We start from the raw sequence: 12,139 nt of genomic DNA on the forward strand, positions 1-12,139 counted from the left end.
CTTATTTTTAGTCTACATTTGTCTAGCTTCAGCTTCCAACCAGTTTATTAGGACATAAGCTTTCGTGAGCTACAGCTCACTTCATCGGATGTGAAGTGAGCTGTAGCTCACGAAAGCTTATGCTCTAATAAATTGGTTAGTCTCTACGGTGCCACAAGTCCTCCTTTTCTTTTTATGGATACAGACTAACACGGCTGTTACTCTGAAAGCTTCCAACCAGTGGATCTTCTTATAATGATGGCTCTATTCATAACAGTCCTAGAAATCAGAGCCAAGCTAGACTTGTGATGGCATCCAATGCATCTCCTTGTACATGAAGGATTGGTCCACGTTGCACATGTGCTAATGTTTCATGCAATTTAGGTTCACATGTGCCACATGATGGGGTTTCCGCTGCTTCCCTTGGGAGTTTATTCCACATGTTCTAGAAAAGATCTCATTGTCTGTAGTTTTCTGGATCTAGGGATCATAGGCTCCTAAGTCCCATTTTCAAAAGTGATGCAGGAACTTACAAGTCTAAATCTCATCGAAAGTCCTAAATCACTTTTCAAATGGGACTTGGGCCCCTAAGTTCCTTAGGCACTTTTGAACGTTTTACCCATTAAGTCTACATTTTCACTTTTTAATTTTATTCCATTGCTCCATAGGTGCTGGAACTAGAGGTGCTGGGGGTGCTGCAGCATGCCCTGGCTTGACGTGGTTTCCATTACACACAGGGCTACAGTTTGGGTCAATGGCTGTCAGCACCCCCACGATACAAATTGTTGCAGCACCCTGCATTGCTCCTATTTTATTACTCTTGAAGCTAGAGCTAGTTGAGGGGAAAAAAGGGAAATTAAAATTTTCTGCAAATATTTCCCCTCCTTTTTTTCCAAAATTTTGGCTGTCTAAAGTTTACTTCAAATTTGACAATGCTACACCTTGAATTTTGAAAAATTTGGACCGATTCTACAGTTGGTTAGAAAAAGGCAAGAAAAGAATTGTGAACATTTCAACGATTTTTTTCTTTTTAAAAATTTCATCATGACTTCGAAATTCAGCTTCAACCTGCTCTACCTGAAACTAAGCAGAGAAGTCACTTTTGCCATTGCGAATCATTAGCGGATCCTGTGTAGAAAACCTTTTCTTTGTAGCTAATTATTACAGCCGTCACACAGCTGGTGTCTCCTCTCTCTGTCATAGATTCATAGATATTTAGGTCAGAAGGGACCATTATGATCATCTAGTCTGACCTCCTGCACAATGCAGGCCACAGAATTTCACCCACCACTCCTAAAAAAGACCTCACACCTATATCTGTGCTATTGAAGTCCTCAAATTGTAGTTTGAAGACCTCAAGGAGCAGAGAATCCTCCAGCAAGTGACCCGTGCCCCATGCTACAGAGGAAGGCGAAAAACCTCCAGGGCCTTCCAATCTGCCCTGGAGGAAAATTCCTTCCCGACCCCAAATATGGCGATCAGCTAAACCCTGAGCATATGGGCAAGATTCATCAGCCAGATACTGTCTTCTGTCCTGTGCGCAGATCACAGACCACAGAGCAACGTGATCTCTAAGTTAGGTTTCCATAGCCTCTTCTAAGCACAGCCGACCTCCCAAATGCCTTCTGTTCAGCCAGCCATGCATTTTCCTGTGCAGTTCAGGACAGACAGTTTATCAAAAAGTTCCACCGTTGCTGTATCTTAATGTTGTTTTGTTGTTGTTGTTTTTAAATCACAGGGTCCAACTGGACCTCAGGGCCCACTTGGATATCCAGGACCTCGTGGAGTCAAGGTAAGGAAGATGGGAAGGCAGGAACACACACCTATGTCTTTATTTCTGAGCTGAATTCTGTGTCTTGTGTTCGAGGTAGAAGAGGCCGTCTTGGATCTCACTGAGTTTGACAGCAGCCCCTAAGGAGCAATTTCTTCTACTTACTCTTAGCACATCTTTCTCTGGCTTAAAAAGGGTTAGCAGCTCTGGTTCTGTGTAAATGGAACTCGGGAATGGTCATATGGAAGAGGAAGTGCTGCAACAGCACTGGAAGAAATCTAGGAGGACAGGTGTTGAATCAGTTAGTTGGTCAGAAACCTATAGGTATCACAGATGAGTCTAAAGGATACTCATCAGATTTACCACTAAATATGGATGTGATACCTATGGTAGATGTGTTATCAGTGAGCCTAGAAGAAACTTCGATAGCTCACTGGGGAGTGTAGCAGAAACACTGAAGCATTAGTAGTCAGTCATACTTACCATTTGATCCCTTCCTTTGGCCTGACCTATCAGCTCAGGCCTAGTAGAAATATAAAACTCTGCTGCTTTCTAGAAGAGCTTCAGATGGATTTTTATTCCCACGGAACATGGCACAGTTCCCTCACTAGTTGGAAAACAAAACAAATGTCAGCCTGTACATGAAGATTTTAACAGGCTGTGACTGTTAATGAAACAAAATAGCCCAATATTAAAACAAAACACAGTGTGTCTGTGCGCTCAGAGTACTCTGGAATTGTGTTATTTGAAGCTGAGATTTCTCTGTCATGATATTTAAATTCACATCCCATTCTCTTTCACTGAATTGAATTGCAGTTCTTCAGCTCGCTCCTGATATCTGCAATATGTGTACATTGATAAGAAGGTAGTGGGTATTTTCCCCCTGCCACTCTGATTCTTAATCCTGCATCAGAATCTGTTAACTCTGCCCCTGATCTATACAATGCTTCCCACACTCCTGTGAAACTGCAGGGGTCCATGCTTGTGGATATACATACAGGAGCAGAGGCTAAAGATGAAGTGAAAACCGATTCAAACCCTCCATACATTTTTCCAGTAGCACAAAGCCACTCACTATTAAATTTCCAAAAATTTAACTAGATTTATTTAACCAAAGCATGTTTTCATCTCATGTCTTGCAGCACAGCAGATTGAGACTTAGTGGTCCATTAAGAAATGGTTTTCTATTATGCTTACTGCTAAAGTGGAACTGTTCCTCATTACAGTGATATAGAGAAAGTGTGTTGTCTGCACAATCCTTAGTGTTTACCAAAAATGTTTCAGTCCCCTCAATCAGTGTGCTATTAATTGAATAAAGCTTCAGCTCTGAAAATCAAAGAACAGTGTCTCTCCTTGGACTTGCCATCATAAATCATTAGATCTTGTCCATCTGATCAGAATTCTCTCCTGCTGTATGAATTCACTGCACTTGAAATTCATTTGTATTTTTTGCAGGCCGGAGGGGTTGGGGGAAGACATTAAATACATCTTGGGTAAAATTAAATTCATTTTTAAAGAACTCTTTTTGTTGATATAAGAGTTACATTGCATAGTACAGCTACGAGATGTGTGTTCCCTGTGGTGAAATTCTGGCCTGCTTTTCCTGAGGGAAAATCAGTGTGCAGGAAGCTTCTTACTTTTTGCCCCAAGCAAGGCAAGACATGGGCCTAGCAATGCTTTGAATGACAGACAAAGGGACTCGGTCACACCTTTGACGCCCTCGGCTACTATCAGCTGCAAGCACTAGGGGATGCAGCGGTAAGGCACACTGCTGAATCTCCCACCTTCCACTCCTTAAACCATTCTGCCTTGACCTTCCATTGAGTCCCTGATACCCAGCTTCCCCCTTTCCGAGTGAGCCTCGTGTGCTTAAGGGCAGAATGTGGCTCACAAAGTCTTCAAAACTCAGAATAGAACTTGCAGCCCCCAAACCGCAAGAAACCACAGCAGCCAATTGAGAATTAGATCACAAAATCCATTAGTATTGAGTGTCTCACATATTGATACTCTCCAGTCTCTTGACAGACACACACAGCATGATCAATCCACTGCAGCTCAGTGAGTATGCCAGACCAAAGGCGAAATCGCAGTAATGATTTGCAGCTGCATATGGCCGGGCTTCCAGATTTCCTTATTGTCCAAGGGCATCTCCTCTTATGTCCTTCGGCCACCAGCACATGAGCAGCTAGACTCTGGCAGCTCTAAGCAGACAGAGAAGCGTGAAGCAGTTGCACCAGCTAGATCTAGGTGTAATGCAGGCAGGCACTGTGTAAACTTCCCATACACACTGCCATAGCATCTTAGGGCCTGTGCCCCATGTCACAACCGCTAAAATAATCTGTTAAATAGCTAAAATAATCTATTAAAAATTGAGGGCAAAATTCCACCTTCTGATGCATGTGCAGGACAGTGAGAGGAAAGGGAACAGGGTGGGTGCATCCACAGCAGAGCTCTTCAGTAAGGTTGCAAAGCGAACCAAAAAGTGCACAGGCTAAATTCTCAGTTCATGCTCGGTGCTGTTGCACCACATACATAGTGTGCAAGATCACGTGCTTAACTCAGGCATCTGGGTAGGAGGGACAAGTAAAAGATGTACTTGAAACCCCCTCAATTAGATACTTAGATTGTAAGCTCCTTGGTGCAGAGACCATCTTTTTGGTTCTCTGTTTGTACAGCACCTAGCACAGTGGGTCTTGGTCCATAACCAGGGCTTTTAGGTGCTACAATCAAATGATTAATAATAATACGTCATGTAACTGACATGTGTATGCTTTGGACTCACTTTTCATTCTTTCCCTTTCCTTTCCATTCTGTTCAATGCCCTAGTGTTGATTGATTTAAACATCCATACATAAATAAATCCAAAAAGTTTGGCAGGGTAAGAGATCCTGCTTCAAGGCATAAGCCAACTTCTCTAAGTGATACAGGTTAGGAAGAAGTGTTCCTCAGGAGCAGGTTATTCCTTAACTGCCTATTTCAGGGTTTCCTTCACCTGCTTGTGAAGTAACTGGTACCGGCCACGGTTAGACACGTGATGCAGGGCTAAACGGACCACAGCTCTGATCCAGTATGGCAGCTTCCTGTTCTCCAGTTTTCCTGTGCATTCTTCCTAGACAGTAGCTCCTCTCCCAGATGATCTCATCTCATTCCATAGTGCTGTTCAGCTTACCTCTGCTTACTCAGTAGAGGACCAGTGATTCAGAAAATGGGGGAGTTGCCCTGCATTCATATAATTTAGTGAATGTGGTACTGCATTAGTAACGGACAGGTATTCCCAGGCTTCATGCTTTCACATGCTGATTTTAGCTTTACATTCACTGCATTTTTTCCCGATCTCTTCCACCCCACCCCCCGCTTTCCCAACTGTGTCGTGGATCTTGGTGTCAGCAGTGTTTTGATTAGATGTAATGGCTTGGAGGCTGAGTAGAGGATAAAAGCAAACAAGGAGACAAGTCATAGAATCATAGAATATCAGGGTTGGAAGGGACCTCAGGAGGTCATCTAGTCCAACTCCCTGCTCAAAGCAGGACCAGTCCCAACTAAATCAATCAACAAGTCAACTCCAGGGGAAGGAACATAGTGCTAGATAATACTTGACTCTGTCTCTTGAATCCCGAGATGAGTAATATCGTCAAGAAGATTACGTCTTCTTCACCCTATCCATTTAGTGCTAAGGATCTCAGCTGTTGGAGGCCGCCTGAAGTAGCAGAGTGCTTAGGAGTGTCCATTTAGTGTCATTTCATACAGCGGCAATCATAGGTTACATTATGCTGCTTCAGATCCTAGTTGCGCTAAAGATTTATCCTGGTTTCAAAGCTGGCTGGGCGGTGGAGGGATGACTGCTGTGCTGAGTTATTCTATCAGGCTGGGAGCATAATGTGTTTTTACCACAAGAGGGCACTTGGCAAACTGAGTCTCAGTCGAGAGACCGCCAGCTGTAGCCCCTTGTAATGCCTTTCTCCAGAATCCTGACCATCCATAAACCGTATGAACGTTAAGCACAAGTTAGAATGCTTCTGATCTGCCCTTGTCAGACATATACAGCTGAATAGGTGGTTTAATAATGGTCCTGAACATTTTCATTTGACTGCCGTGGGTTATGTCCGTTCATACTTAGCTGAGGATCTGGCCCTCGGAACGCAATCGCTGCTGTTGAGTTTGAAGTCCCACCTCAAGCGGTGGATCAGTACGAACGGGAGGAATCCTGGCCCCGTTGAAATAAATGAGTATTCTTCCATTGACTTTCAAGGGTACGTCTGCACTGCAGCTGGGAGCCCGCTTTCCAGTGCGGATAGACAGATGTGCTAGCTCTGCTCAAGTTAGCCGGCTAATAATAGCAGGATAGCCAGGGATCGCATGAGTGGTGGCTTGGGCTAGCCACCCAAGTGTGCTGGGAGGGGTTGGTTTCAGACAGTTAGCCCAAGCGGCTGCCTATGCTACCCCCGGCTACACTGCTATTTTTAGTGCACTGGCTTGAGTGGAGCTAATGTGTGTCCGTCTACCCATGCTCGTAAGCGCGTTTCCAGCTGCCCTGTAGATGTTTCTTTGGGTCACATTCATTCACCCCTACAGCCAATGCACAACGGAGGCGAGCGTCGCACTAAAAAGGAGCCAGAAATCTGCAGACGCTTTGCGGGGTGAATGCTACAATTTGGCAGCAGAGAGAGCGAGGCAAAATTCGCTGTTGTTAACGATTCACCCAGCTCTAGCTGTGTGTATGCTTTACCTTGTGCAGGTGTAACATTGTAACGTGCCTCTGTATTTTTTCGTAAGGGGGCAGATGGAGTTCGTGGCTTGAAGGGCACTAAGGGTGAAAAGGTGAGTTACCCCGGTCCGCTGGAGAAAGGCTGCGTGGGTGTGCAGTTTTGCAGACCTGCTTTGCCAATGTAGGATCCAGTCCCGTGAGACGTACATGTATGAATATTTCCTCTGGTGAATGGAGCTGGACTGACAGTCCCAGAAACAGCTGCTCTCTATTTATTCACAGAGTAGGCTTAGCGTAGACATCCTCCACAGTGCTCAGCCAGCGTGTCTCAGCTCTGAGCTGGGAGTAACGGAGTCTCCATGACCTACTCAATCTTTGGCCTAACTGCTCAGGCCAGCCATTATTATTATAATTTAAATACCTTAGAAGGGAGGGGAGTCTGGTTTCATGTTGGATTTCCCCCTTACACAGGTAACTGAAGCACAATGCTTCCTAACGAATAGCAAACAAAAATCATTTCAGTGAACATTTTAGCAGAAGTCCTTTGTCCAGGAGAAGCCTTCTGGTTTTTATTGTTAGCCAGGGGAAAATCCACTGACATAAATGGAATTCTTTGTGATTTACATCTGGGTAAGAAAGATCTGAATCTGGCCCAGGGAATACAGTGTATGGAATACACTGCCAAGACCAGCCATTGGAGCAGCTTGTAAAATCTATTTTACAAAGGAGTTTGACAAAGTAGAATGTGCGTAGAAAAAATATAGATTATATTTCAGGGATACAGCTGTGATCTCCCAAAGCAATATCAGGAGATGGAGATTTGCTCTGCTGTTCCAGTCCTCAGTATCCTCATGTTCCTTTTTCATACCTGATAGTCCATCAGCAGCAGAGCTGGCAATTAGAGGCAAGGAGTTAGCCACAGGGACCTTCCAGAATCCAAAGTTGTTTTTGGTTACAGTGTCTGTGTTTTAGTCTTTTCCTGGGTTTGCTCTAGGAGTTGATACAGTATCGATTTGAGCTCTGCAGTTAAACTGTCTTGGCTGAAAGAAATATTACTACTGTCCTTGAGGTTTCATGGAAGGATGATGTAAAATGATCTCCGTGAAAATAAAACCCTGTTATTCTTCAAAATAATTTGTTGCCAGTACCGGTAAATTGCTGGTATTTATACCATCTGAGCAGATGCTCTCTACTGGGAGCCAAGGTGTGATTGGTTGGAGAATGCACCTTTGTAATTCCAGTGGGATTATAGTTGTCTGTTGATATGATACTCCCAAAGGTAGGCTCTTGAGCACTTACAGCTTGGCTGAGTTGCATGGATATGTTGTTCTCACCATGAATCATTCTTACATTTTTATGAGTGCATTGAAGACCTCTAGAGCCCTCTAGAAGGGCACAGGTGATGTGCAATTTTTCGGGGGGGGGGGTAGTGGGCCCATCTTGCCCTCCCCCAGGTACAGAGATGCCCTGATGCCACAGAAATACACAAGCATTGTGCACCCCCAGTTCAGAGTTTCACAGAGGCTGCCTTCATGCTGCCATGGAGGGAGAGGGAGGCAGTGACATGGTGGCCAAGGGAAGGAGTGTATCTGCCACTGCATGGATTCACTGGCCATTGCCCCTGCTGTGGAAGAGTGCATAAGCTGACAGTTCTGCTGCAGCAGCTGACCGGGGGGCTGAAATTGGTTCTTTCCCTCCCTCAGGACCCTGTTCAGCACTCACTACTCTTCCCCAAAGGTGCAGAATGTCACAGCTTATATTTGACCTGTGTTCCAGTATCCCCTTTGGACAATCAGCTGGTTTTCTCTTCCTGTTATTCAGGGTGAAGATGGCTTCCCTGGCTTCAAAGGTGACATGGGCATCAAGGGAGACCGGGTGAGTATTTGCTGAGGTGGTGAGGTAGGCTGAATGCATCTTCCTCAGAGAGAGAGAGAGAGAGAGCAGATTTGGGAAAGGGTCCTTCACGCTGGCTCTGGCTGAAATCAGTCTCTTGTAATGAGGATGGTTCTTCAGGCATGTTAGCATTCAGTGATGATAATAATAGGGCGGGGCTTTGAAAGTCCCTCATAAGCACTAAATAACTGTGGTGTTGTGCCATCATGAAATGCAGCTCTCTCTGGGTTGGAACACGATGGTTGTTCTATTGCAGCTTCAAGGGAGAGTGAGAAGGTTTTCCTTGTTGGTGTTTTCCCGATAAGTGCCTGGTATATAAAGATTCTGTCCCAGGGTAGAATACGTCAGAATTCATTTCACACCAGTATCCTGGAAAGGAGTGTCCTGCAGGCAGCAAACTCTTGCATCATCTTTGTAATGCTTACTCCTGTGTTCACTCATGAGATCTGCTCAGTGGAGAGCAGAAAGTTAGACTGGGTCATGATGAGACTCTGCACCCATTCTGTACATTCAGCTGCTATATAGGAACCCTGGCATCTTAGACTTGCTGGAATCAAGGAGGGTCTAAATCTCTCAATTCTTTATCCCCATATCAGTAGTAAAATTAAAGCTAGTGTTAACATAGAACCCAGTCTTGCAGCCCTGATGCCTGCGAATCCTGCAGGATCATTTATTTATTTCCAGTATCTCTTCCCCCCACATAACGTTACATCCTCTTTATTTGTTAAGCCGGATGTTGTTCCGTAGCACTGGAACAAAGTCTAAAGTCACCAGGCATGCACTTCAGTTGAAGTGAAAACAGGGCTATGAAAACCACCAAGGGTGCATTTTCATATTAGACACGTATCTTTAGCAGCAGGGCACATTGCCTGGCATCAAAAGCTTTTCAAATCATCAGCCCAAACTAACACAGAGATTCAGACAGCAGCTGCATAGCACACCTGTGCAGGGATCTGCTAGCTATGAAATGGTTTTGTCAACATGCCACCCTCGGCGTTGTATGGATGGAGACATTCTTGCCACTCCTTTCTGAACAATAAAGCACATCTTAGCTTGGTGTTTCATTAATAGATATTAGGCACTGGGTGAGAAGACCCAAGGGAGTGATAGACAACCGTAATTTGTGACATGTTTAAAAAAAATCCTCTTTGTTTGATGACTTGTAAAAAATGCAAAGCAAATCCACCATCGCTCCTGGCATGTAAGAATACATTGGAGCCATACCAAGGGCCCCATTCTGAACATCATCTTAAAGTCACTCTCCGTTGATCACTTGAAAGCTTTTCCAGCCCCACCTCCTTCTTTTCGTAGATGAAATTAACCTAGTGGCAGACCACGCTAAAAGGCTTGAATCTCATGATGATTATACCTTGCCAAACAGGTATCTGCCTGAGCCGTTCTCACCAAACATACAATCCCTGCTGCCTGCTAGCAAGGTCCTTTGTTTGTTTTTTATGATAAATACCAAGCTGCTTGAAGATAAGGGCTACGTGAGAATTTTGCAGACAAATAGGGTGCCATCTCAGTTACTTGTGAGCAAAATATCAGGCTGCCTGTGTGTTTCCACTGTGAAAACTTCTGTTGTAACCATGCACAATGCTAACTGCCAAGCCAGTTCCTGGCCTAATTTCCCAGTGACTTTCAGGCTGAGGCTTTCATACCAGTCTTTCTTCTGCAGTTTTTCAGGTCGGCCCTAAATTATAATATCTCCCAGGAGTTGCATGCATATAAACTCATGGTTTGGAGATCAGGAAGCGAAAACAAAGGTTCATAGGAGCCAGAGCTAATGAAAGCTATTTCAGTGGAGGGGAGCTGGTATTAGAGAGGATAATTGGAGTGAAGGGAAAGACTGCTGTGCTGGGAAATAATAGCCAGGCTATGTGAGTGAAAGCAGCATGTCTGTTCTAATAACACTCTAACTTACTGCACAACAATCTCGTCTGAGCAGTGACTGGCTAAAGGTTTAACTTCTCCACAAGTTGTTTTAGTGATGCCAGGGCGAGATGGAACATAGCTGTGTGTACGTTCCTGCCAGCCTCAGGTGATTTTTACTGGGACATGAGATTGCATGAGTGCCGTCTTCATCGTCACTTCCCTTTTGATTAACAGGGTGAGATTGGTCCTCCCGGCCCACGGGGTGAAGATGGGCCTGAAGGTCCTAAAGGTCGCGGAGGTCCTAATGGAGATCCAGGTCCTCTTGGTCCTTCGGGGGAAAAGGTAACAGTGCTAAAGCTGGAACTGTCCTTCAATGCCCAGTCAAAGCAGACAAGAATAGCCAGGGCCGGCCCAGTTTTACAGTGTGCTGCACCAAACTGTTTCCCCGGGATATTCTCTGGTGGATGGTGGGATGGTTGATGATGGGGGAGTCTGGAGGTTGAGATGAGTCTTCTTTTTGGGCGGGGAAGTGAGGTGGATTTTTGGGGCGATCTGTATTTTGTTTGAAGACATTGGGGTGTGGTGCTGTTTGATATCTCTGGTACACACAGAAGCACTTGACCCAGAGGATACAGCCATGCTGCATTGGGTAGACTCAGGCAGGTTCAGCTGTCACCAGCTCTAGAGTCACTGCTTTCATTCAACACCATCAGAGTGGAGCTGGTTACAAGCTTTTGTCCAAAAAATGGGATTTTGTTGCAAACAAAACTATGGTTTTAGAAGAAAATGTTGAGGTTTTGGTTGAAATCCCCCAGTTTTGAAAATATTAAGGGTTATGGCAGGTATTCTGTGTAAACCCCCTTTTTTTTTTTTGTTGCCATTTTTTCACATGGAAAAAAAAAAAAGATTCCCTGACCTGCTGTATGTGAGAGAGAGGAATCAAACAGAAGGCTTTTCCCAGCAGAGAAGGGGCTTTTGACTGTACCACTGCTTCTTAAGTATCTTCGGCTTCATGGTATTCGTGTGGTCTGATCTCACGTCTGAACTACTATGAAGCTTAGCGTGTTTCCTTTTGCATAATGCAAACCTTTATTGAATCTGCCTACACAATCCAGATTACCATTGAACGTGGTGTGGTGAAACAGTCACAAAATGCACACTACATTCTGTTTTTTAATTATGTTACAGGGAAAACTCGGAGTTCCAGGGCTCCCCGGTTATCCAGGAAGGCAAGGTCCGAAGGTAATTTTTCATTTTACTGTTTTTAAACTCCTCTCCGGGAAGCATGGCAGATATCGTCCATGAGAAGTTGTGGGAAATGGGCTGAACTCAGCTTTCTGTTTTATCACTATAAACCTACAAGGCCAGATCTTCAGCTGGTGTATCAGTATAGCACCATTGGTTCAACCAGTGGAGGATGTCATCCAAAGCAGTGACTCTCAACCTTTCCAGACGACTGTATCCCCTTCAGGAGTCTGATTTGTCTTCACCTCACTTAAAAACTTACAGAATCAGACATAAAAATACAAAAGTGTCATAGCACACTATTACTGAACAACTGCCTACTTTCTCATTTTAACATATAATTATACAATAAATCAATTGGAATATAAATATTGTACTTACATTTCAGTGTATAGTATATAGAGCAGTATAAACTAGTTGTTGTCTATATGAAATTTTAGTTTGTACTGACTTCACTAGCGCTTTTTATTGTCACCTGTTGTAAAAATAGGTAAATGTCTAGATGAGTTGATGTACCCCCGGAAGACCTCTCGGTACCCCCAGGGGTACACGTACCCCTGGTTGAGAACCACTGATCCAGAGTATTTAACCAAGTATGAAGTCAGTAGAAGCTGTTTACATGAGTAAAATGAGTGGCCCCACGCCCTACAGGTCTGATTCTCCATTGCCTT

General features: G+C 44.3%; 1 protein-coding gene across 2 annotated transcripts in view; it reads left to right on the forward strand.

Moving 5' to 3' along the window:
- The window catches only part of COL5A1 (collagen type V alpha 1 chain), a 248,110-nt gene that overhangs the window by 169,775 nt on the left and 66,196 nt on the right, over positions 1–12,139 (forward strand). For both annotated transcript variants that reach the window (XM_084649659.1, XM_084649658.1), the window contains exons 27-31: positions 1,718–1,771; positions 6,524–6,568; positions 8,277–8,330; positions 10,458–10,565; positions 11,412–11,465. In XM_084649659.1, the coding sequence (XP_084505785.1) occupies positions 1,718–1,771; positions 6,524–6,568; positions 8,277–8,330; positions 10,458–10,565; positions 11,412–11,465 (315 nt within the window). The remainder of the gene's footprint in view (positions 1–1,717; positions 1,772–6,523; positions 6,569–8,276; positions 8,331–10,457; positions 10,566–11,411; positions 11,466–12,139) is intronic.

This window comes from Lepidochelys olivacea, assembly GCF_965140295.1.
Source record: "Lepidochelys olivacea isolate rLepOli2 genome assembly, chromosome: 16".
Taxonomy (NCBI): Eukaryota; Metazoa; Chordata; order Testudines; family Cheloniidae; genus Lepidochelys; species Lepidochelys olivacea.